We start from the raw sequence: 26,866 nt of genomic DNA, 5'->3' as shown, positions 1-26,866 counted from the left end.
AAGGATTTCACCAACAAACCAGAATCGAAAACTTGTAAATGGCTCAGTTCTTTTAGTGAAGGAATTAAATATGACAAATGGCATTATATTTCGGCACGGATTCTGAGTTTGCAAATATAAAGATGTGTGTGTGCAAAAAACACAGGCACATTTGAAAAATGTGTCCTTACATATGGTCCATGTTACACACACACACACGCACACGCACACACAGAGCTTGTTTTCAGATTAATCTGAGAAGCCATTTAGCTCTGAGCTGTATCTGCATTCAGCTGTATCTGACTCAACACAGCCCACGAGTCCGGCACCGATAGCTTTCGATAGCAATTCTGTTCCTGGGATTCGTCTGAAAGCGTTTGGGTTCTCACGGGTCACTGGAGATGCCTCATTTCCCCACTTCTGTGTCATGTAGGTATAAGCTGTCTCTCTAGGCATAAACTGTCCACTGGTAAAAACCAATTTTGATCTTATCCGTATTTATCACTGCTGGGGCCAGCAATTTAGAAAAGTAGAGAGGGAAAACATGCAAAGTGGGAGAAAAAAATTAAAGCAAGGTCCTCACACCTACAAATAACACAGCCTGCTTGCCGTCTCTAAGAGGCATTGTGTCATGCGAGGGAGCTTAAACCATCCATTTAAAAACTCGACCAGGACACATGGACTGGCCTCTGGACTGCCCGCATCGCGGCATCTGCGAGGTGGAGGGGCCATCTCTTATGCAAGGGCACCACTCTCAAAGGCACCCGGGAGCCAGTGCCCGAGGCGGCGGGGATGCGGCCGGCGCCCTAACCAGCTCCAGCCTCGCTCGCCCTGTGCATTTACCCGTGATGCCACGCAGGACAGAGGGAGCACATGGCAGGATGCGTACCACCTTGTGGCCTTACTCATTTCCCCCTCTTCAGTCCTTCCAGAAAAGCCCCCAGAACGCATGTGCTCCTCCAGGTTCGAGACCTTGAGTGTCCGTGACACTCTGAGTGCCCCTGAAGCTTAGTGACGCCTGCTCTACACACAGCCGCTCCTGACACATCCCTCACTGACCTGGCTGACCGACAGAACGTCCCACTGTCCAGCCATGGTCCACCTCCCCTCCCTGGGGAGTTCCCTTCTGCCACTCGGTCAAACAGCCACGAACTAACGTGTTCACCGAGTCCTGACCCCTGAGAGGGAAGAGATTTCACAGGATGTTTAGTTAGAAAGAAGACAATTTTGGATTCTGAATTTTGATTTTTAGCTGCAAACAAAGGCCCACGCCCTCTGAGAAGCTGGAAAGCGGCTCCCGGCTGTGCTCAGGACAGCAGATCGAGTTCAAAGATGCAAGCAGGGGCGGCCGGGCTTCGCTCTAGCGCAGGCACCGGCCAACTCCAGCCTCTCGGGCCAAATCCCAGCAGCTTTTTCACGAAGGAAGCTTTCTCGGCACACGTGGCCATGGCCCTGTCCTCGCGGCTCGCGGACCCTGCTCTAGAGAAGGGGGACTGTGCAGCCCTCCTAACCACCAGGCGCTCTAGAAAGGTCAGTGCTTTGCAGCTCCTGTGCCTGGACGAGCCGTCCGCGCATGGACGGTCAGCGGTCAGCGGCAGAGGGCGCACGCCTCACAGCTGCCCTACTGCTCCTTTTCCTCAGTACCTGGATCTACCTGGAAACTACCGGAGACTCGTTTACACCTGGGCAGCCCACGCGTCTGCAGGCTCGGTGCGATGTGAGCGAGGGGCGTGCGGCCGAGCACCAGCCCCGCCAGCACGCCCGTGAGTGCTCGGATGTGCACTCTCCGCGAAGACAGGAAGCGACTAAGGCCAGCAGGCTTCACCTCCCGGCCCCTGGCCACGCCGGGATCACCAGAGCCACACCCTAGGCCACACTGCCCCCGCCAGGCTCAGGGGGAATGTGGCGCAGTGTGGGCGGCTTCTAAGAACTGACTCCTTGCGATAAATTTGTCTCTCGAAACCCGCCCCACAGTGGAGCCACGCTCGGCCTGCCTCGCGCTCGTCCTGCCTGCGTGGCCCGGCACGGGAAAGGCCTGTGCGTGGACGGAAGGGCCAGGGAGCGGAAGCGCAGGGGCGGCTGCCGCTCAGGGTCCTCAGCAGTTTCGTTTCCATGCTCTCGGCTGAAGCTGCGTATCGAAGTGATCAAACACACATGCATGTTGTCGGTGACAGGGCGCGCCGTGAAACCGACCATCCTGTGACAAAACGATGATGATGACAAAAATAACAATTCCCCCCCACCACCATATAGCAAATGTGAGAAAATGACAAAGGAACTCTTAATTCTGGGGCTTTATTTTTTTTCTTTTTAAGATGCTACATAGTCAAACAATTGGATTGGTCTTTCACGTCATAAAATTAACCCACAGTCGAACTCCGTTACTGCTGGATGGAGCGTCTGGAGTCTCCCTCCGCCCCCCACCCAGCCGGCTGGTTCCCTCTCCCCTCGCCACTCTGCCACCCGCCTCGCTCGCCCTGACCCCCGGCGAGGGCCGCACGGGCAAGGCCGGGACCAGACTCGGGGCGCGTGTGCTGGGAGTGTGCATGGTGGCTGAGGGCGGGCGGGGAAAGAATGTGGAAGACCAGCGACTCTCCCCCGCTAAAAAGAGCTGACTGTCACTACTGAAAACTGCCCTCCCTACGGTAGCTGTTATCTATTTACACAGAAAAACACTTCCCGGCAGCTGTTCCCCACCATCCAGATCAGCCACACCTCCCCAGCGACGGAGGGGCCCACGGCCCTCCAGCAGCGACGCCTGCTTCACCCACCGGCATTAGGCAGCACGGGTGATTCTTAGGCCACGGCATTAATTATAACCTTGTGACAATAAGAAAACATGAGATGAAATACATTAAATAAGTTAAATGTGCATTCGACATCTCTGAGGAACAGTTCAATCTCACTACGTGAACCAACGGCGATTTAGCTTGGTCCCTTTAAGAGAACAAAGCATCGACTTCACTTCCAAAGTGCTGGGTCAGTCATAGGCCTCCCGCTCCTGACGAGCACGCCGGACGCTGCCACGGGACGGTTCTTTTTGGCTTCTGACTCTGCTCGTCGGTCCCAAGGGACAGACGGCCCGGGCCGAGCATGGAGAAGCGGCCTGGGGAGTGAGCGGCAGCACGGGGACCACTGTGGGAGGTGACAGCACCCCCCACCGCTGGGCCCCAGCTCCCCGAGGGCCAGCACCACAGGCAAGGCAGAGTGTCGTGTTTTAAGAGAGGTAATCCAGCAACATGTACCGAGGCTACAAATGTTTAAAATGACATTTACGACATGGCATTGTCACTTAATCATGATTTCCCTTGTCATTAATAGAGATCATTCTTTTCCCCCAATCATTCGCTATACATTTTTAACTTTCTAAGAGATCGTTACATTATGTTATATTTGTGTGTGAGCAGGTGCGCACGCGCGCGCACGCACAGGGAGGGGCAATTTAAAGGCAAGACCTGTGAGATGTCATCATACACTGATTTCTTTTCATACACGGCTATGATAAATTTAGATCCCACGACATGGCGGACCCGTCCATCCGACCGGCCGCCCTTCGCCTGCGGCCTCTTACAAGGCGACCTTCCCCACGATGACGCCGACGATGAAGAACAGGACCACCAGGGCGAGAAGCCGGGCGCTGGGGCCGTCCTCCTTGCCGGCCAGGGCCACTGCGGGGCCGGGGCTGCTGCTCTGCGCCGTCCTCCTCCTCCGAAGCCCAGCGTCCTCCTGCGGGAGCAAGTGCACAAGTCAAAGGCAGCCCAACGCCCCAGCAGGGGGTCCGCGGCCCCGCGTGGCGGCTGGGCTTTCACACCCAGGCCCAGGCCTACGATACAGTCCGACTTCCTCATCTGGAAGCCTCTGAGGGGACTGGCCTGCGGCCACTAAGAGACACTGCCAGGACTGCGGAGTGCGCACTGGCAGTGAGAAAACGGCCCCCGCGACGTGAAGTGCAGCGGAGGGACGACCGTCAATGCTGTGATGACTGCGCGTGGTGCCTGGGGCCCAGGCCATCAGGGAACCATAAATTATATGAATGTCGAACACTATGAAACTAATATGAAATAACAGTGAATGTCAACTCTGGTCAAAAAACAAAAATTAAAAAAAAAAAACGTATTGCCAGAAGTCCCTCTTCTCTTCCATCCATCCTAAACGATGCTGCCAGTTACCATTTCATAGCACGGATGTGAGCGGGGCACTCCCTGGTTCCCCATGAGGCAAGGAAGGCTCTGGGGTGCAGCCCGGCCCACCCACCGTTCTGCCCACGCCTCCTGGCTGCCCCTCTGTCCCCCTCGCCCCAGGGAACAGGCTTCCCTAACCAAGTCGCCACATTTGTGAAATGATGGGCATCTCCCCAGGCATGAATACAAAATTCACCAAACTGAGAAGTGGGGGGCCTGGGAGCTTTCATACGTGGAGCTCTGTACATACTTGGTTATTTGACAAGTTACATGTAGACGGCTGGATTTTCAATATTCAAAGATGACATTTGAAATATTAAAATGTGGCTGAACTTGACACATAAATCTCAGATATTTTCTACTTAATACACGGATGTCCCACCACAGGAGCAACATTCTTTTTCCAACATGTCCCCCCCCAAGGGCACAGCCGTGTAAGGGACGGGAACCGCCTCCTTCTCTGCTCCACCGGAACAGGCTGTGCCGCTCACTGTCCTGTCCGGGCCCACACCTGGGCCCACACCTGGCGCTCGGCCTCTGGGTAGGGGCTGCTGAGCCCCTACTCAGCCCCCAACCCCCACGAGCCGCACTTCCTCTCCTTCTCCGCCGAGCCCTTCAGTCCGCCCCAGCCTAGGAGGGCCTGGGGACAGCAGGCGGACGCTCCACGGGACTTGTGGCCACCTCTGCGGGACCTCTCCCCATCGGCTGGCACTCCCTGTCGGTGTGTCCCGCTCCCCTGCAGCCCCTGTCAGCGAGGCTCCTCAAGGGCAGGGCTGCTGCATCTGCACCCACGCTGCGGGTGCGCGGCAGGGCCTCAGGAAACGTGCTGGCCAAGCAAAGGGATGAAACGACACAAAACAAGAAATCGGTGTTTGGCAGGATAAAGAATCTTCCAGTGTCAAGATTGGTCTGATAATATTTTAAAGATATTCTGCTCATGGGGCATGGCCAATATTGCTGCACAGTGATAAATGACTAGTGTTATTCGATTAACTTCAAAAAAAATGGGCACAGCAAAATACAGCATTTATTTTATTGGGTTTATATAGAAGCTATTTCTACCTATTTATCACTTTAAACGGCACAGAACTCTGTTTCTGAAAAGAAATACACTCAAGAAGAAGCTTTAGGCATCTCTTAGATTTTTAGCCAAAAAGTAAAGTGTCAGCTTCATAATTTACTCCCTACTGAAAGAAGTTACTGAATGAGGCAAATGAAGACGGTGAGAAAGACGATGCCACCTCCCAGTCGGCTCCCCGACACGACCACCCCGTGAGCATGAAAGATGGAACGGTCTGCCGAAACGAACTCGCCACGTGCACCTGGTGAGACGCCGGCCAGAGAGAGAAAACCTATTCATTATACGGTTGGGTGGCATGGTCAAGATGCAGAGAACAGATCAGCCTCGATTTAAGCTGCGACAGAAGTTCCTACGATCAGAGGATCAGACACGTTCTCTTCAATACCGTGTTTGAAGCAGATGGGCGCTTAAAGCTGGAGGGCGCCTTAGACGTGCCTCGCGAAAGGACGTCCAGGAGATGCTGTGACCAACCGATTCGGCGCTAGCTCAAGTCTGACTGGGGATTCCACAGCACCACAGGCCTCCTCTCCGCCTCCCTGCGCCACTGGCCCGCTCGCTGGAGACCCCTCCGGTCTCTCCTTCCGCAGCCCCCCCACACCTGGCGACTCCCCACCTCCACCCTCCAACACGTCCACAGTCTGAGGAGAACCCTCTCTGCCCACACCTGCTTAGGAACTTCGGAAGTCAGAATTACGCCTGTGTTAAAACAGTACAGGTCAGCATTTACCCTCTAGAGAAAGATTCTCAACCAGCAGGGATGGAGCGGGGCTTTGAAAATGTGGATTTCGGACAACCACCGCTGCTTGACTTTTAGTCTCAAATCTATTAAAATTAATGGAGGATGCGGTTTGTTGTTTGTGTGTGTTTTTAAAACGGGGACAAGACTGTAAAGAGTTGAGAAACCGGCTCAAGGGACACAGGTTGTTGACCGGGGGCTGGGGGTGTTCAAGGACCCTTGTGAGAACCTGCTGAAAGCTATGCCATTTCTCCCTGGGAGAAAAATGCACACATTTGAAGCAACTCTACAGATTCGGGGCTTGTCAAGTTCCCCGCCCGGACCCCAGGGGAGCCTGTGCCCTCCGCGGGCCATGGGAACCAAGGCCGTTACCTTGAGCTGCTTGCTCTCCTCCCGCAGCCTCTGCACTTCGCTCTGCAGCCTCTGACACTCCTCCATCACCTTCTTAATTTCGGCATCGTCCAAAGAAGAGCTCAGAGACTTAGACATCGTTGGTGTTTCTGTCTTTGATGCAGTTGTGGATATAATTTTATTTATTTCTACATCATGCTGTTCAGAAATAAATGAAAGCCCAAGTGTCACCAACTATGTAATAAAGGACTTTTTATGCAAAGTAAAGTAGTTCGCCGGACACACTACACGTGGTAGCATTTCGACCACACTGTAATAAGTCATTTGTTTTTTAAATGGATCACTTTATCTCATATCTTAATAATCTAAAGCAACTGGGCCCCAGAAATTATGGATGAGGGCAAATAATGAAGTTTGGCTGATACTAATACTTCAAAGAAAGACAAAAGGGCTTGCACATTGTACTACCAAATTCCTGCCGAGCAAAATTAGCATACTGTAACTGTGGAAGCTCAGGAATTATTAGCCACAAATTACAGTCACCACGAAGACCTCAGCTCCCCACCTCCCACACACTGGCTGGGCAGGGGCAGGAGACCTGCGAGGACCCAGAGGGTGATTTATTTCACCCATTTAGAGCTTTGAAGCTGGGCTGAAGGTGAGACAAGCTCAGCGTCTGCGATGTTTCGGTCTGGGGAAGCTCCACCACGCCCCCCCCCACTTCTGCTGCGAGGACGTGTTTCTGTGCTGTGACACCGCCTGGGACGGGCTGGACACAGTCAGCACGGGGTGGCCGTGCAGGCACTCGGGAGTGCTGCAGGGCTCACGGCTCAGCCGCTCTTCTGGCTCTGCCCTCTGTCCTCCAGATGAGGAGGGTGAGGCCCGAAAGGCCAGGCCCTGCCCACGAAGCAAGTCCCACCGCGGGGAGCCAGGGGAGTGCTGGCACTGTCCCTGAGCGGAGGGACGAGACTAAGCAGTCCTGACACACACGGACAGTGCCGAAAACCACAGCACATGTCCGCAGCGCAGTGACCTCCCAGCTCCACTGCAAACGGCCCAGCCAGTTAGCATGCCGCCTGCGTCCCGCACTGTATCTTCAGTGCAATGTGAGTTTCCAACCAGGCTGAAGGAAGGTCCGCACTGGCATTTCAGATACAGTCTTCTGTCACAAGTGAGGCCATGACGGGCTGGCCCCTGGGCTTTACGTGTAGAAGAAGGAGCAGCTAGCGCGGAGGAAGTTACTTCCTCACCCCGCCCCGCCCCCTGCCCTCAGGTGGCAGCATAGCAGGTGACTCTTGACAGGGGCCATGACTAGCCATGTCCGGAGACAGTTTTGGTTGTCATAGCAGGGGGCGCCACCAGTCTCCAGTGGGTGAGGCCAGGCATCATACAAGGCCTGGGACAGCCCCCAGCAGGGCATGGGCCCAGATGCAGAAACGCTACTGTAAGCGCGGGCTGTGACCAAAGGGGGAGGTGGGAGTAGGTGGCACAGGCGCTTCTGACCGAGGGCAGAAGGAAAACCGCCGGCAGCACTTTGTAAAAGAGCAGAACCTGCGCGCTTACCACCGACCTGCCGAGCACCACGATAAATGGCCAATTACGCCCTGCTCGAGGCTCGCCCCGCTGACAGGGCAAAGGCGCCCTTCGGGACCCCGACCCTCCCAGGGCGGCAGGCTGGCCTCTGCAGGGGGACAAGTTATTTCACGAGTCGTCTGTCTGCAGCTTTTCACAGGCTGACTTCATAATGGCACACTTATTTGTTGACTTCAGCTTATTTTTCTCTTTGTACATCAGAAGGAGGAAAATAATTTGCCAACTTAAATCTTGGTTTTGCAGGGGGTGGTATGCAAATAAGTATCAGCTTGCAACATTCAATTATTGTTAACTATAAGCATACTTACTGGTTTATCATTTTCTGCTGGCAATTCAAACACACATCTAAGTTTTGAATCCATAAGGTCTTCCGGTTTTGCCTCCTTCCACTAAAACAATTTAAATTTAATAATCAGGATATTATAAAGCTGCCAGAAGAATAATTTTCTGCCTATAGCTGACAATTTCAGAAAAATAGCCTTAATGAGAAAGGCCTGATGTATATCAAATAAAGAACTTAAGTCTGCTGAGATTTCAATATTTTCAACATGACAAGATTAAACACACCAGCGTTCCTGAATATTTATTACATTTCGCAAACCCCGGTCTTGCTGCCTGACTCAACGCCAGCCCGTGCTCCTGCTGCCGCCAGTCTGCGGGATGCACGCAACAGTGACAGCGAGGACCACCGCTGAACGAGGGCCCTTCCAAGTCCCATCTGGACAGTCGGAGGTAGCTCCGGCTCCCTTTAAAAACGTAAACCCATGCTTCTGGGCACACCCCCCGCAGGGAGAGTCCGCCATGCGCCCTGGGCGTGGTCTCGCTACCAACGAGCACCCGGTGGCCGCCCCCACTGCCCGTCTGCTGCTGCGGGCAGCCTCCTGGCTAACTCCATGTTCTGGGGGGATGCACTCCTGGTGTGCCCCTCCTTTTGGCAGTGGAGGCTGGGGATTCAAGGTGTTCTGAGAACTGCAGGCCAGCACAGGAGGAAGGTTATAATTTGGACAGGAACATGTGCCCTACCCGCACCCCAGGACCATGCAGGAGGCAGCTAGAGCAACACAGGTACCAAGAGCCAAAAATGGGAAACATCAAATACATCCAACAGAGGACTGGATCACGGCAGATCCAGCCAACAGAACCACATGCCATTCAGTGATACCGAGAGCATTTCATGACATGGGGAAAAGCTACAGAACATTAGGTGGAGAAGCTACCAACAGCATTTGAAGTCTGCTCCTCCACACACTCCCGAGTGTACGTGTGCCTGCGTGCGAGGGTCAGAAGTGCATCGGGCAAGGATCATCGCTGGCTGCTAAAACCACTGGGTGAACGCTGGCTGGCGAGCGGGATGTTCACGTGGTCTCCGAGTACTCGATGTACTCAAGATGATCACAGATTACCTATTAACCGCAAGGGGCAAATGTGCCTCGATACTCGACACAGCTGGCAGTCACCATCCTAAGTAATCAAACTCAGTGTCACCAACAGAAGACAACCAGCATTAAATGTCTTCTGATATGATGCACATATGACATCACCTATGGAATGTTCTTGCCAAAAAAACACTGAATCTGAATTTAATCACGAGGAAAAAAACTGGATGTCTAGAATGTGGGACATTTAACAAGTCAACTGGCCTGGACTCTAAAAAAGTCCAAGTCATGAAAACAAAAAAAAAAAAAGTCGAAGGTATTCTCCCAGAATAAGAACCAAAGGCCATTTTATGAACAACTGGAAAACTCCACACATGGCTTTTTCTGTTAGGGATATTAAATTAGTGTTCATTCCCTCGGCTGCGAGAACGGGGCTGAGGCTACATGAGAGACTGTGCTCGTTCTGAAAGGTTTAGGGGGCGTGTCATGAAGTCTGCATCTCACGGCGATGTGGTTCAGTAAAAAAGGTTTGTGACAGATATGGAGCAGACTGTGGCAAAATGCTCAATGATGCATCTAGGTAAAGATTATATAAGTGATCGCTGTACGATTTTTTTCAACTTTATATCAAAATTTAAAAAAATTTTTTCATTAAATAAGCTCAAGGTGCTCATTCATCAACTTGGTTAGGTCAAGTACAAACAACTTACAGATAACTTTTAGCTTTATTTTTGCTCATTTTTATATTTCCAAAAATTCTACAATGGACATTATATATGAAAATTTTAAACTGTTATGAAAATTATCACACAAGGAAGTGAGGCTGGCCGTCACGCACAGAGTGCCCGGCCCATGGGAGCACTCAGAGCGACCCAGGCACTGTGCCAGGTGCTCCTCACTGAGCACATTTCATCCCACACCTCCGTGCGGATCGGGTTTTTATCTTCTTTTTACAGGTGACCAAATCCTCGAGAGTTAGTGAAAACTGTCCAAGGCCACAACCTTAGTAAAAGGCAGAACTCAGCTCCACACCCAAGACCCCCAAGCCCATGCTCTCTCCATAAGCCATGCAGAAGCCAAACGGGGCATGTGCTTCGATATGCCACGTCTGTGTGTGCCATACATTTCCTCGATCACACAAATTTAAAATGAAAGGGAAAAAAATAAAAATAAAAATAAAATGGAATAATGACACATCATGTTCTAGGAAATAAAAGGGAAAGCAGTAAATGCCTCAATAATTGTTCTTGTGAAAAGGAAGATGGCTTACTATTGCTGATCTCTCACAAACCCAAAACAACTGACTTACCCTTCATTTCCTGGCCCAAAACAGTTAAACATCCATGAAAATGGCTAGTTTTCCAAGACTCAAAGGAAAGGCCGTGTGGGGTCACTGGGACACAGAGGTGGGCTGTGCGTGCGACACACCTCAGTGTAAAACGCGGACAGAAAAAAACCACAGCGCGGCGTGAGTGACAGCCACTCAAACTCGCAGGCATTCCTTGGATGACTTCAGTCTCTTGGCCTGGGCCGGCAAGCGAGCTGGACAGGGATGCAAACACGGAGGCCTTCCTGCCTTCCTCCGCCACGCGGCGAGGACCAGGCAATCTGTCCCGGCTGGCACTGTGGACTGCAGAGTTGATCCATATATTGTGATTCAACTCAAGGCACCGGGACGCCTCCTGATTTAGTCAAACGTGGAAAAAGCGCACTTTGGAACTTCCACTATAATCTTTTTCCAGAAAAATCAATAATGTGGTTTCGCTTATTTATTTTATGAAAATGAAGTCATCTTAATTTTACCAAAATCGGAGACAGAGTTAAACATGTATTTAAGCAGGAAAAAAAAAATAAAAGAGAATCTAAAGAAAAAAAAGAAAAAAAAAATCATGCTTACCACAACCAAGCCAAAAAAAAAAACCTTTTAAGGGCTGAAGGACACTTAGTATTCAACTCTCACACCCCTCTTGGTCTGGGGGACAGGAAGGATGTGGTAAAAAACGTCCCCCACAGGGAACAGCACCCTTTTCTGTGGGATGCAGGATGGGGGGTAAAGAGAACCTCAAACCATTCAAGATATAATCCGTCAGAGCAAGGGACTGCTGAAGCGAACTGAGATAGAAGAGTCCGAAAAGACAGTATTCTGGAAAGTTACATAAAATGTTAAAATCAAAGTTTCAGAAAAACCATAAAGAAAGTGAAAGTCAAACCTTTTTGGAAACACCATTCCCCTTTAATAACAAATGTGACACATTTTGAAACGCATGCACCCACAATTCTGTACCTGATCATTTTTTTTAATTACTGAAAAAAAATAAGCATTCAGTACTTACTACTGCTTCCATATCAGAAGTGTCAGTTGGCGCAAACATAGACAGAACCATAAACTTGTGTTTACTTTTCTCATTGGGATCATAATCGAAAGGCTGTAACATCACTGAGAAAGAAAATATTTCATTAGGAGGGTCAGAGCTTGGTTACCAGCAGCCACGTGTTAACATTTGTATTTCGGTTGTAAGGCAATTAGCTAAGCAGGGTTCTCTGTCTGAGCCTCGCGACACCCCACTGAAGTGAGCGGGACAAGGGGACCAGCCTCTCCACTCTTCAGGTCTCAAACTGAGAAAGTGAAGGGACCTGCCCAAGGTCAACCAGCAGGGACCCAGGTCTTCGGAGTCCTCGGCCTCAGCTCGCTCCTGCCCCGTGAGGCGGGCGCCTCCCACCGGCCGTGCAGAATGGGAAAACCGGGCAGCAACGCCACTCGCTTGCTCCGCTCTTCAGGAACCACAGTGCGATAACCCAAGGGGTGTCAGGAGCTGCTGCTGCGTCTCTGTCCCATTTCCCACACCAAGGTGATCAAGGTAATGCTTGAAATACAAGGCTGTCAGTAAAATGTTATAAAATTTTCACAACCAGCACACTCACAGCATGGAGAAATGCCACCAGCTTACAGCCCCTTTTTCGCCCTAAGAACCCAGAGGAAGCTCGCATTGTGACCCCCCTGGGTGAACCCTACTTCTGGCACCAAGTGAAGCGCCTGCCAGCCCTGACTGGCTTCCTCAGGACCTACCCGCTAGGTGACAGCTGCTTTAAAATACGGCACTGCTACGAAGCTTTGGCCACACCGCCCCTCCAGCTCAGTCTCCTGAAGCATGACACATCTGCATGGGGAAGCCTCCTGCGGCCCTGGCCGTGGCCGTGGCCGTGGCAAGGCCAAGGTGGACTCCCAGCTTCCTGGCTCTGTGCTCGAGGCCACTTATGACCTTGGGTAACCCTCGGGGGGCAGGCGCTGCTGCGGATGCCACGCTGGTGACGACTGTCAGATGAGACGCTGAAGCGCAGAGGTCACGCCACGGAGGAGCGTGCTCGCAGACGCAGGCGGTCTGAGGGGAGCCGACCCCGTCCTTCGCCAGCTGCAGGGCATCCAGCCTTTCCTCTGGCCACTCCTCAGCATCCTCCTGCCTTTGAACCTCACTTAGGGCTTCCCAGGTCCCCGCTCTGAAGCCTCACAATGAACCAACCCTGCAGCAGGTAAAGGGCATGTGTCCTAAGACTCCGGAGCACAAGGTAAAGTGACTCGCTCAAGATCACAATGTTAGGAAGACAAAGGGCCAAGTGCAGCCCAGCGCCTCTTCTGCCACATCGGTCACTCCAATGTGAGATGGGTTCACATCCCGCACCCCAAGTCCACCATCGCACGTCTTACAGAACCACGCATGACAGAGATTAGAAATACAAACACCCCTCACTCATCCGGGGAGTGCAGGAATCCTTCTGATTTGGGGAACAGCGACAGTATTAAACTCTACAGTGCATCGGACTTAAATGCTTCAGGGTCCGCAGCTGCCCAGGACGCTCTGGTGCCCATGTCACCCATCTGAGTGCTGAGCTACAGACGACCTTGCAAGGAAGAAATTAATAAATGTGCAAACCTTTTTAAAATCCAGGGCAGAGTCTAGCTACCAATAAAGATTACTAACATAAGAATATTTAGTCTAAGTACCCAAAATCCCAAGTGTGACCATCAGCAGAGAGAACAAAAGGTCACTGAAAACACAGGGCCGCTCCACTTGGAATGCATCCCTGCGGGTGTAAAGGCATCTTCTCTCCTGGAAAAGCAGCTCTGGGCCTGCAGTGCAGACGAGTCTTCCTTGGGCACTGCTAGGCGGGCAGGGGCTCTCTCCCCCAGTCAGCCGGGACAGCATGACACTCCTGGCCGTGACACTTGACCTCAACCAGCAGGTCAAAGCCATGAACTCGTCTTCTGAAAGCTAAATTCCCAGTGTCCCCCCAACCCCCAGACTGCAGTAAGGAAGATGACGTGTGATTAACTAAGGAGCCGATGTCTTCACACACACTCGATCTTTCTTAGACAGGGACTGCCAAGCCTTTTTCGAGTTGGGTCATACTCTTCAAACTACTGTCAGATTAATGTTCATTTTTAAAAATTAAAGTGAATTGGGTTTTGAGAATTTCAGGTTTTGCTTGGCTGTAAGAAAACCATGCTCTAGTATTCCTTAGCATGGGAAAGAAGCAAACTTCATTCCACACTACGCTGAGACCTCCGGCAGGGCACAGCTCCAGTGCAACGACTGCCTCATCCTTGAGACCCCGCTCTCCCGGCTGGGAAAGGCCCCGAGTCCTCCACCCTGGCGGGCTCTGCGGTGGAACCAGGACTGTCTGTGAAGAGCCCTGTGAAGACGCCCAGAAGATGAAAGCAACGAGACACTGCTAATTTTCAGAGGAGTTGGGTCTTTGGCTCAAACTACACTGGGTCCTACATAGAGAACTAATGGGTCCAGATGACCTGAGATCTCCCCAGGTAAACAGCCCTAGGAAGCTCTGCTGCTCCCTTCCCAGTCTTCTCTCCCTTCGAAGCAGAGCAAGTGAGAAAGAAAAGCCAAGAGACCTCTGCTTGGCTAGAACCAACGTCCCAAGAAGGAAAGCAAAACGACCTTTACCAGCACCTATGACGCACTAGGTACCACAGAAGGCGCGTATATCATTAGTTCTCCCATTCGGTCCTCAAAGAATCCATTAAAGAAGCCCATGTCTTCATTTCCCAGACGAGAAGGCAGGGCTTAGAAAGGCTAAGTGGCCTCACTCAGGTCCCAAGGCCAGCACATGAAATGATGGAGCCCGTCCGTGCTCCATACTGGCTTTGCCTCCAGAGTCAGCCACCCACACCACAGGTTCTCAAAGCATCACCCACAAACCCGAGGGACCTCCATCAGGTGATCCATTAAGTCGAAACTGCGGTCATGATAATACCAAGACACTACATGCCTTTTACCCTGTGCTGCCATCCGGCAATGCTGACACGAGAGCTATGGGGAGGGAAACCGCTCGCCCCCGAGCACAGAGCAGGTGTGGCCCTGCAGTGCTCGCGTCTCTGCCACCCTCTCAGTGTTTGCTTTTTTACAAAGGCCAAGTTCACTTAAGAATGTCCTCAATGAAAATTAATCATTTTGCTAAATTCAACGTGTGACAGCACATCTTAGCACTGTACCGTAAAACAGCAAGTACACATGAAGCATTTCTGCCCTCTTGGGAAAAGCACCGTGCAATTGTTTGGCTTGTGAGCTGAATGGGACACTTTCTCGTGAAACACCATTAACTTGAAAGAACAACCAACAGAGAAACTACGGTTATTGAGAGCCGGGCGTGTGGCAGATGTCTTCTCTAAAGTGAACGAAGTCTATCGGTGCAAGGAAAGCAACTCGTAAAATCCAGGCTTTCAAGCAAAATTCAGAATCTTGGAAAACATATCTGTCACCAAGAGCTTCAAAGTTTCTCAAAGACTTAAAGACTTTTTCCGATGAGATCGGTGGAAATAACAACAACTGTGATTTTTTGATATTATGTAAAGAAATATGTCAACATTTGGGAGACCTGCAAGACTCAGCTAACAATACCACAAAATGCACTCAAAGTGCGAGAGAGGCCAGTGCATTCGGTGAAACGAAGCCCACACGCGTCACTGACATGGTTTCAGATTCCACACTGTACTGATTTAAGAAAGTACCACTTGGCAAGTTTTGGTGTAGTGTCAAAGAATAATGCCCATAATGGTCTGGGAAAGCTATTTAAAATACTCATCCCTTTTCCAAATACACATCTGTGGTAAAGTGGTTTTCCTTCATATTCATTCACCGAAACAAAACAACACCTTATAGCAGGCGAAATGCAAATGCAGGTGGAAAGTCCAGCTTGTCTTCTACAAAGCCAGGCGTTGAAGAGACGGCAAAACGTGTCAATGCCAGTCTTAGTATATTTTTTGAAATGTTGCTTTTCATTAAAAATGTTATTGCTAGCATGTAACTGATTTATTAATGTGATTATGTAATAAATTAATCCTTTTTAGATTTCTCGGTTTAATCTGTAATATGACAACTATTGATACAAACTACAAACACAAAAGTGCTTTGGGTCTTCAATTTTTAAGCGTGTAAAGGGGTCCTGAGACTGAAGTGTCCGGACACCCTACTCCACACCAAGCCGTCCCGCAGGCCCACGGTAGGAAAATGATCTGGTCAAGTATCGTGGCAAGGCCTGGCAGCTTTATGCAGTGCCCCGCGTGGGAGGAACTGCAGTCTGAGAGAGAGGACAAGGCAGCCTCACACGAACCGAGCTTTGAGTTCGGTACGTATCGGGGCCTCTGGTGGAATCGGAAGCACATGTGCGTGCACAGGTGTCCCCTACAGGGAGGGGGCTGCGGTTCCTCTAAGCCAACCACCTTGCGGGGGCTTGCTCCCCGTCTGCAGAAGGGTGCTGTCTGAGACCCATACTGCCGTGGGCCTCACAGATGCCATCACAGGCACAGCTCCAGGCCTACAGCGTCCCACCTGCCAGTCGTCACAGCATGGGTCTGGAGGACTGTGACGTTCAGACCGCTGGATTAAACACGAGTGTAAGCACACGAAGAAGTGGGTCAGGGTGGGCACCAGTCACCAGGAGGAGCACTGGGGACAGCCAGGCCAGCAGGTACGCTGCGAGGGCGGGCATCTGTGAAGGGCCAACGTGGCTGCCCGATGCTAGTGAGGCTGGCAAGAGCTGAAGGTGACCCGTCAGTGCACGTCGCGGCCCGCTGGGGGACCCCCAGAAAGCTCAGGGTGTGAGGCGGGCGCTCGCCACTCCCCCGCTGCAGCGACTCTCCCCTTGCCGTCAGCTGCACGTGGAGAGGAAGGGGTCTGCCACCTACCAGCTCCCCTCCCCTCCGGGCTCCCGAACAGCCAGGGAGAGTGACCACAGAGGTCGAGCGGCCACCCAGACCTGGTGGAACTTCACGAACCCTGGCTATGCCTCCATGTCCACACCCTATTTAATGTGGCCCCCTACTCATCCCAAAAAGTTTGTATTTCTCAGCTACTCCCATTCCGTGTCAAATTCAATTTGCTGTGCCCTGTCAGCTGGAGCTTCATGAGGACACGGCGGGATAAACGCTGCTAATCGTTCGTTCTGTCAGCTCCGCACATGCAGACTGTGACAGAAATTATGTGCTTTTCCCATGACAGGCTACAAGAAAGCTTCCCATTAACTTAACTTATTCCACTTGAATACCAGAGACACTGATGATCAAACCCTCTTAAGTGAACCATCTAGCCTGCTTTTAAGATGTATCTGCTGATACTACTTTAAAAGAAGCCTGTTACCAAGAGACAGCCTGGACACCGGTCACCACTCGGCGACGTTAACCCTTCCTGACGCGATGTCCACTGTGTCACAGATCGCAAAGGTGGGATCTCGATCAGAAAGGGCTTTTGGAGTCATAAACACTGGATCGATAAGACCAGAAGAGAAGAAATGCAGACTACATGCTACTTCACACACACACAAACACACACACACACCACCCACACGCACACACCACACACCACACACACAGCGCCCTCGGAGAGATGACATGATTAGATGCGGCATCAAAGTGCCTACGGGAACCCAAACAGGTCGCAGATCATTTTCATTTGCGTCATGACGATAAAGAGCTAATGAATAAAAGTCTAATAAGCACCACAGTGCACATTTTATTATTACTTTTAATCTCACTCTTCTCTTCAAAATGTTTCTCTCTCCTCACTTTAGATGACCACGGTCTCGGCCCAAGCCTCCACTGACATACCGATTCTCCAGCAAGGAGCTCGTCTCAGTTTCTCTCCCAACCAAGTCTCCTAAACTCTTACAAATGCAATATCCCCCTAAACACCCTATTCGTCATCGTGATATTCCTCAGATCAAAAACCTCCTACCAAAAAGCCCATTGCCCATGTAAAAGCCAATCAGTTCAACTCGTCACAGTCTGGTTCTCCTCAGACTTCCTGGGGTGACCCAACAACAGGTCCCTTGCTGGCCTGCCCGGTGTGAACACTGCGCCGGCTACACCCCAGACCCAGGGTGTCCCCTCGTCATTGCCAAAGTCTCCTCTTATGTTGACCCTACCTGGCTTGTCCCTTCTGGACCCCTGCCCCACTCAGATCTCAACAGACCATCAGGGATTACCCTACAACTCTGGCAGGCGGGGGTCTCAAGCTTCGGCATGCATCAGAATCACATGGAGTGCTTGCACGTGACCGGACCCCACCTCCAGCGTTTCTGATTCGACAGGTCTGGGGTGGGGTTGAGAACACGTATTTCTAACATGTCCCCAGCAGACACTGGCGCTGCTGGTCCAGGGACCACACCTGGAGGCTACACGACCCGTCCTGACACCACAGCTCCTACGGGAGCTGCCACTTCACACCCTGTTCTTATCATGGGGCCTCATGCAACCGGTGGACAGTGTCTCCTACGAAGACTCCTAAGCTCCCTCCGACACGTCTGCCTTTTCTTCCCAGTCAGAGCCAGACCGGGACTTCGGGTGCTGCTACCTCACGTTCTGGGTACTAACCTGAGGTTTGCACTGGGTGACGGGTGTGCTCCTTCTCTCCCAACACGCACAGTGAGGCCGCACAGAGAAGAGGAAACCCCGAACCCTCGACCAGCCAGCTCGCCTCTCCCGCTCCGCACAGGCGCTCGCTCTCCTCCCCGCGGTCTAGGGCATGGTGTCCAGTCTTCTCACCACTGTCCTCGCCCCGTCGCCTCCTGCCTTTCCTACAGCCTGGATGTCGAAGGCGGTTTTCTACCACGCTGCGTTTACGGGCTAATAACGAAACTGCTGCTCTACTATTTAAAACGGATCAGAGACCAGAGCTTTGATCAGCTTAGGATAACTACCGCTACCACAACGAGGCAATACGATTCTAGCCTAAAGCAAAGCGACTCAACATTTTGGTTAAACTGTGTACCATTATCATGAGTAAATTGATTGATTCCTTTAGGATTCTCAAGATGTTGAAAACATCACCACTTTCCTGGACCTCGGCCTATTTAGGGACCTGTGGATGGAACTACACGTCTAGCTGGTAAATAACTGATTTTACCTATTTATAGATAAGTTAACACTGAACTGTCTTTGTGTTCGCCAGAGGATTTTCCAGCTCGGCATGGCCCGTCCTAGATAAAGAACTCCTCATATAGTCTGATTAATTTATTCACGCGGAGACTAGTACAAACAGACCCCAGCATCACTGGAAGATGAAGTGTGCCCAGATGTAGGCACTGGCCAAAGAACAAGACTCATTCACTCTTTTTTACAAATATTTTTTAAAAATGTACATCTTTTTACAAAACTCCAAAGCATTTCCGTCTCCCAAAACTTCACAATGGAACACACTCGGCTTTTTCCTGCTCACGCTCGTGTCGTGCCACAGACACGCTGCATCCCAGCGCAGTAAGGCCGGCGAGCCGGGCCTCGCAGGGCTGGGCAGCTGGAATCCGGAGACGGGTCTACCGGGGCGCTCCAGGCACTCCGGGTCCCTGTTACCTCTGAGCGCTCCTGTCCGGCCTGCCCCTGTGGCCACCTTCCGTAGCCCTTTCTTCTCATTCTGGCCTGTGACTGCTTCACGGTGAGCTGAAGTAAGAGCAAACAGGAGCGTGGAGACTGAGGAGCTCAAGTGTACAGATCTGGAAGGGCTGTAATGACGGTAAGAACATGACTTTGGCGCCCCAACGTTTTGCTTAGTGTTTGCTTCTCAGTCACATCGTGCAGCTGAAGCTGCCTTCAGCTAAATGAGGTGCTCCGAACGCACTAGATTAGTCCTGCTGGTCTTTGAAAATGTAAAGAAGAAACAAATTGTGTCATACTCATAAAAAGTGAAACAATTCTTAAAAAATGTAAATGTTACGGTAAACTTTTAAAAATCTTTAAAAGCACAATTATGCTGAAATTTTGTTGGTCATTTCCTTTAAAAAACAGAATCTCATGTGGTGAAAAAAAGAAAGACATCTCTTAAGTATGAATGTGAGCTGTTCTGATCTGAGAATATTAAACCTGGTTCGCGAAAACCATTTATAAAAAGGTTTCGCTGATCAGACTTCAGTTCCGAAGCAAATGGTCAAACGAAGAAGAATGTCGCTGTGAAGACACCCAAACCCTCCGAATTTAGCTCGCACCTGTCAGCGCTCGGCAGAAGAGAGCCTGACTTCCTCCTTGCAGGGCGCTTGTGCTCCGGTGCAAATCACCCAAATGCGCAGCCTGAGGCTGGCTGGTCCACAGCAAGCAAGCGGCTCCATGAAGCTGAGCCAGCAATATCTTCAAAGCATTAACTGCCGACTGCCATACTACCCAATTACATTAACTGACCAATGTTTCCATCCACGAAGAGTTGCTGATATTCACTGTCGGTTCTCCGGATTTTACTGGAAGAAGCTCATGCTTTAAATGTGATTGAAGTAAGTGCTGAAAAGGGCTCTATGTCAGGAATGAATATTGCTCTTTGATTCTCTGAATTTTAGTTTAAAATACAGATTCGGACACTGGAAGGCTGGTATTTGTCTCAATTCCATGTTTGGTCTCCAGCGCACACTTAGGAAAGGCACCTGCACCTAAATACCAGTGTCTCTGATGACTCTTCTCAACGCCCCCACAGGACACAGATGTTCTGCGTTTCTAATCTTCTTGGTGCACAGGCAGCCAACGTGCATAACTGCACTGCAAATGGAAGCGTGCTTACTACTTTTGTGAAATGAGAATTCAGTGACGGTTATAAAAATATTAAACTTAGTATCATATTACAGGAAGCGTAAGTATCTCTGATGGGCCCATAATTCCACCACTTCACCTGCTGTATCCGCTGGCAAACGTGGTTTGGAATATTAATGGAAAACTCCCTCATTATTAAACTGCGGCATCAAAAAAAAATTCACAACCACTAACAGCTTACGACAAAGACATTTTCAGAAATTATCTACCTTAAAAATATTTTCCCACCAAACAGTTCAGAAAATAGATTTAATTTTGTAAAGCTAGAACGAATGAGGAGACCCCCCACTGCTTCAAACAATTCATTAATTCAGAAAGTCCTATTTTCTTTGCATTTAGAATCTCAGGAGGGAAAAAAATCCAATCTCCTCTCCTCCAATCTCCATGTAAGTGTGCCTATTTTGCTGAGGTCCAGATTTGAATAATTCAAAGCCATCTCTAGTAGGTGGTGTGTATCAGGGAGCAAGCAGCCAAAACCACGGCATTCTGGGCCTCTGAACACAAACGAAAGGCACCTTGCATCCGCTCACCTACCGCACTGCCTCGACCAACAGGCACAGGTCCCAGAAGGGGCCACTGTAAGGACGAGACGAGAACCTCGGTAAAGGGCAAAGAAAAGGACTCAAATACTTGAGTGACCAGATGCCCACACTTTCATCTACTGACACACGAAGTGTGGGCTATGTCTGTTTCCAACCATTACTTTTACCACCTAAGTTTATAAAACAAAGGATTTTTTTTTTTTAAGGACCCAATAAGTGATTTGCCATTTTCTGAAGAAAACAACATGAAAGGTCAGAGTCTGGACTTTTGACAAATGTTAAGGTCCCTCAAATATAAGGCTAATCTAAAGCTGGTAAGAGCTTCGCAGGGCGTGTCTGAAAGACATCTGACAGCGAAAAAGTCTCCGCGTCGCATTCTTGGTTTGCGTGCCCTCGAAACCTCGGTCTCTCTGGCCAGTTCCCTGGGTGGGTATCATCCCACCCTCCTTTCCTTTTCGTCCCTTCCCGCCCCTCTCCCTGAAAGAATGATTTATAACCTTCCCTAACAGCTAGCACATCTCAGGGGTTCTCAGAAATGGGAGAGAAATAACACACTCGTCACGTCCTCTTCGGGTATGCTGTGACATTCTGTGCGCTAGGCAGGACAATGCTGGTACTATTTTAAGTCGATCTGATGACCATATTTTTACAGATTATATCTGAAAATTTACTAGCAGCTTTTCACTATAAAACAAATGTATATTAGAGAAAAAAGAAAAAAACACAAATTTTTTAAAATTAGAAAAAGTCTATAAATAAATAAAATGTATGAAATTAGTTTACTTCTAAAAAGGCAATTCAAATATGTACAATCCACCTTCAGAAAAAGACTATCCAGTTTACGTCAAAGCCGATGGCAGAAGGAGGCACCCCCTCCCTGTAAGCGGTTTCCCGTTCACACGGCGTCGGTAGACACCGAGGCAGACTATTCTCTCCGCTTTACAAGTGAGAAAACCAGAACCTAGAGCTTAAGGGACTGGCCAAAGATCGGCCGACAAGTTACATCACAGACTGGGCTTCCTGCTCAGGTTTCTGGACCCCGGGTCTGGCAGCCTTTGAAAAGAGTGGGAGAGGCCAAGCTTGGCCACGTGCTCACTGGGGCGAAGGGAAGGCTGGCCTCCGGATCATCTGCACTGCGGTCCTCTGGCACCCTCCTCCCCCCGAAGCCGGCCTCTCCCAAAGGGCCCTGCGCACGCTACGTACTCACTAGGGGGTCGTCACATAGCTGCATTTGACAGGACCCCTGGAAAAGTGCGGTGCTTTTTACCCCAAGATTTGAACGTCTAATAAATGATACGGCACATGAAACTGCAGCGAACGGCACCAGCCTCCTCTGCCGACTGCCGAGGCCGTCCCGGAAAGGCAACGGCGGCGGGCTTCGCCCAGGCGCCCCTCGAGCGCTGAGACACACACACACCAAGTGAAAACGAAGGAGCCCATTCTTCATGGGAAAACATCATCTTGTCTCATCTAGGAGGAAAGCCCGAAGATGCACAGACATTTTAATATTCAACTGCTCTTTTCCCAAGTACGTCACATTTTGAGAGCCACAGTACCTCATGTTTTATACTTGTCTGTAAGTGGGCCATCCCCTAACACTGCGAGGCAATTTACGGCCACTGGATCGGGAGCAAAGACACCTGGCTACAAATACTACCTGTGCCCCTCATCACCCATGCGACCGTTGATGACCACAGCCCACTCTGTACCTTATCTGCGAGAGGAAGGCCACACCGCAATATCTTGGTCTTCCTAGAGAAGGTAACCATAAAGCAAAACAAATGCGCAGGGTAAGTTTTTACTTTAAAAAACATCTCTATGATGGAGAAGGATGAATCTTTCTGGAAGAGATAGAGACAGACACACAGACACACACGCACACACTTCTAATACTGGAACGCACACCTACACTGTCCAACTGCCTGTTGAGATTGCTGCTCCCATATTTACTGAGAAAATTGGTAATTCTTATCTACTGACGACTTTGCTCAAATTTGATATGGGCAAGGAAATCTAGAGGGGAAAAAAGTCAATAAAAAAAGGGAATGAAAGAGTTCAGCTGCCCTTGATTTCAACAAAAAAACCGGAAACCCACTTTTTTTTAAACCTTATGGACCCAAGGGGGTACAGAAACACCAACACCCTGGGCCCCGTCCCTTCTCCCAGGTGCTATGGTTTCAAGAGTCTGGCAGAATCATCCACATCTTGGCTCTGTCAACTGCCAGTTTTGTGAGCCCACGGACGCTGGTGCCCTTCTCCATACAACAGGGCCGAGAACAGAAATTACATGTGGTGACGTGTGCGCAGGCCCAGCACATAGGAGACTCTCAGTGAATGTTGGCTCCTACCCTCCTGACTTCTCTTGGATAATAAGCCAATTTAAGAATCCAGATCAGGTCTTACAGCCTCAGAGAGAAGTGCACAGGGGGAAAGCTGGTGTGGGCGCCATAATGAGAGACACCAATGGATGTGGAGAATAAGAGTTTGCAGAAATGATCAGATAATGAAACACCTTATATCTTTCCAAAGAAGTGAATCATTTTCTTTGAGGCGTCAAGTGAATAGCCAGCCAAATGTATCGCAATCAAAATCTGTCATGGAAAAAGCCAGCCAGGTACCCATTTCAAATGAGTAGTAGTTTCTAATGATGCAGAGCCCGCTGTGACACATTCTCCTGATACTTAAAGGATAAACACACGCCCCCACAGCTCCTCCACGAACACAAAGGCATTCTTGGATCCAGAAGTTCTAACAAGCTAAAAGTTTATTCCGTTTCTCAAATACATTTAAACTCAAACCCATCACTTACATCTCCCTAATTCTGAAATCCAATTCTCAATTTGGGTACTTTACCAGCATCCTGTCGAAAGTTGGACTTTGCAAAATATATGCGCTCTCAGACAGAAGGGGAAAAAACCCATCAGACATGCACAAAACTCACACTCTTGAATATATTCCAATTTCCTCAGCCCTCATCTCCCTCAGCTTTTCACAGTCAGTAAAATGCAGTTACCAATCACTGGAAATGACATGAGCTTAACGTCAGAAATCATTTAGCTTAAATAAGGAAATAACTCCATTTAGCTTTCTCCCCCAAAGTAAAATTAAGTTTGTTTAGCCCTTTTTTATTTACTGCCAAAGGGCAGATTTAATTTCAAGGGAGTGAAAACCGAACTCCTGAAGTAAAGTCTGAAGTTACCCCTTTGACTACTAGGGCGCAAAGGCTGTAAAGCGTTAAACCAAGGAGCCGTTAACTGTAGAAAAACAAAAGGTGAGTGGAACCCCTAGGCACGGAGGGCGGGGGAGAAGCCGACCCACGCACCCTGCTGCACAGCAAACGCAGCACTGAGGAACCCCGCGGCCCCAGGGGCCCCACCGCCTCCGCACTCACCGGACACGTTGACCGCGGCCCCCGCGTCGATGACCCCGCTGTTGGGCCTCACGCAGTACCTGCGCGGGGCTGTGGTCTTCACTTTAAAACACACGCTGCGGTCTGTCGGGTTGCCGAGCTTTAGGTTGGTGGTGACAACGTCGGTGAAGGGACCTGTGGAAGGAGACAGAGGCTGACTGGGGATCCCAGGAGGAAAGTGGAGAAAGTTGACTTTATGGTCTGGGGTCGGGAGGGATATGGAACATGGTTAAGAGAAGGTTTAAGATCCGAAACTATCTCACTGCCACGGATGAAAGAGAGGAGCTGAGGTTAATGCACCCCATTAACGACTGAAGCTCACCGTGCCCTCGCCGTGCCACCCTGGCATCTCGCTGAAACCTCCCTACTTACGATTACTGCTGTTTGGCAGACGAGGAACCGGAGGCCCGGGCGGACCCATCCCTTCTGTAAGTTTTCATACTAGTCAGTGACAGTGAGGCTCTAACCAGGCATTCTGGACCCAAGACCAGTTCTCAACCCATGCGAAATACTGGTTTCCACAACGAAAAGATGAAATCTGAGAGGGAGAATGTAAGAGACTAGACCTGGGTCCAAAACGACCATCAACAGCAGAGTGTGCTGAGCGGGGCTGACGCAAGAACTACTCTGAAGTGTTAATGGTCTATAAACACGGAAACCCCCAACGACAGTGTGGCTGCCAGGAAAGTTACTACGGCCTAGGCCACCGTGAGCTCTTAGTCCCGCCAGGCAGCCCACACCTGAAACGTCACACTCGGTTTTAACTACCCAGGCTACTGAAGATTGAAATGAAGCTCAGTGTCCTGAGGGTATATTTCATTATTATTTATTCATTTTCTACTTTATTAAATTTTTTTAATTAAAAAAGTAAAACATGCTTCTTACAACAAGCCAAACAATAAAAGATGTACAAAGAGGAAGTTAATAAGCTTTCCTCTGTCCCCTGAGGTGACGATGCAGGTCTTTCTCTATCATCTACGCTTATACGAACAGCACGTACACACGTGTGTGTGTGGCGGGGCGCGGGTAACAGAAACAGAAACCCGCTTCTCCACTACCTATCTACCATGGACACCTGACCCCCGGTTTATTAAGGAGTCAGGTGGGAGGGCTGAACTACAACACCCCTTAGGTCCTTTTCAATTTACTTGTTTTCCCCATGTAAATCAATGACACCTTTGTTTGTTCCGGGCAAGCTCTTTACTCCCATCTCTACAAGGAAGCAGGAGAGGGGGCGGGGAGGTACAGCGTGTCTGTGTTCCCGAACTAAGAAACACGCAATGCTGCTTCGTCAGTTCCCGAGGAAGACCCAACCAACAAAAGAACATTCAAATCCATGCCTTGAAAACGGTTCAGAGACTCCAAGCCCCCGAGGACAAGGACGATATCCTCCCTCCCTGTTGCTGTGCCTGGCGTCTAGGGAAGGCCTCTCTCTGCGTGCGTGTGTGTGTCCACACAGACACAGATACACACAGAGATTCATTCACCAAGCAGGAAACTACCTCATAGATTACCACTAGCAACATTAAAATCTCAGGCTGCTTGCTCTCCTCTAGAGGTATTCAGGGTGTGAAAAATCAATCTGATGTGGTCTTAACTTAAATATAAATTAAGAAATCAATAATGGTGGAAAGGAAAAAAGGAAAAGAAACTCAATTCCAAAATCAAATCAACTACAGCCAGTTTTACTATAAAGCTTATTTTGAAACTGTGAATTTGTTCCAATGTGATTGATGTGCATATTAGGGGGACAATCTGAGCATAAAACGAATTTCACATTTGCTTATGCGTGATTTTGTCTGCAAGAAACGCTAGGTGAACACAGAAAACTGAATTCTGCTGAACCACGCTGCACAGAAATACACAAAATACACACCTACAACACCAGCTACCTCAGTCTGTCCTGTGGGTTGGGAGCCACACCCATCCCACCTGGCGTCAGCAGCTTTCCCTTCCATGTCAGGTAGCCCTCCTTCCCTTCCCTCACAGTAATTCACAAACTGAGACCTTCCCGATGCCCGCCCACCTCTATGGGCAAACGTCACGTCTTTTCCAGGGTAAAGTGCCGTATTTAACCGTACGTAGGATTTATAAGCTTCCTACCCATTTAATGTGCGTAAAACTGTTCTACTGCCTTTGTTAGTTCCGTGTGTGTGTGTGTGTGTGTGTGTATTGTGTAATCTGTGTCGCAGCGTATTCCGACAAAGCTTCCTGAGCCTTGTGCTGCACCTATCTCATTTTTCCCCTTACCCCATAAATCACCTTGGTTATTACTTTTCTGTTCTGTGTAGCACGGTGCTTTTTCGGAAGGCATATGTCCCATTAAAACGGAACCAACTATATTACCAGATCATCTATCGTTCTGCGGTTACTTACACTAAAAGCTATTCTCATTTCAAGGGCAATGATACCTTCAAGAACGAAATGCCTGAAGATGATTTCTCCGTTTGTTTACTTTTCCAGTAAGTCCTGCCTTTGCCCCTCCGGGAACCAGGCTGGGAGCCACGAGAGGGAGGCACTGTGCAGGTGCGGCGGTGGCCAGGT

At 49.9% G+C, this 26,866-nt stretch overlaps 1 protein-coding gene across 1 annotated transcript in view; it reads right to left on the bottom strand.

Moving 5' to 3' along the window:
- Positions 1-2,255: 2,255 nt before the first annotated feature.
- The window catches only part of VAPB (VAMP associated protein B and C), a 46,329-nt gene continuing 21,718 nt past the window's right edge, over positions 2,256-26,866 (bottom strand). The window contains exons 2-6 of the mRNA XM_039864699.1: positions 24,305-24,457; positions 11,631-11,734; positions 8,230-8,310; positions 6,350-6,526; positions 2,256-3,705 (exon numbers count right to left, since the gene is read on the bottom strand). Of these exons, the coding sequence (XP_039720633.1) occupies positions 3,547-3,705; positions 6,350-6,526; positions 8,230-8,310; positions 11,631-11,734; positions 24,305-24,457 (674 nt within the window). The 3' untranslated portion in view covers positions 2,256-3,546. The remainder of the gene's footprint in view (positions 3,706-6,349; positions 6,527-8,229; positions 8,311-11,630; positions 11,735-24,304; positions 24,458-26,866) is intronic.

The sequence above is a fragment of the Pteropus medius genome, unplaced genomic scaffold (assembly GCF_902729225.1).
Source record: "Pteropus medius unplaced genomic scaffold, Ma_sr-lr_union100, whole genome shotgun sequence".
Lineage (NCBI taxonomy): Eukaryota > Metazoa > Chordata > Mammalia > Chiroptera > Pteropodidae > Pteropus > Pteropus medius.
This window is presented reverse-complemented; position numbering and strand designations above follow the sequence as displayed.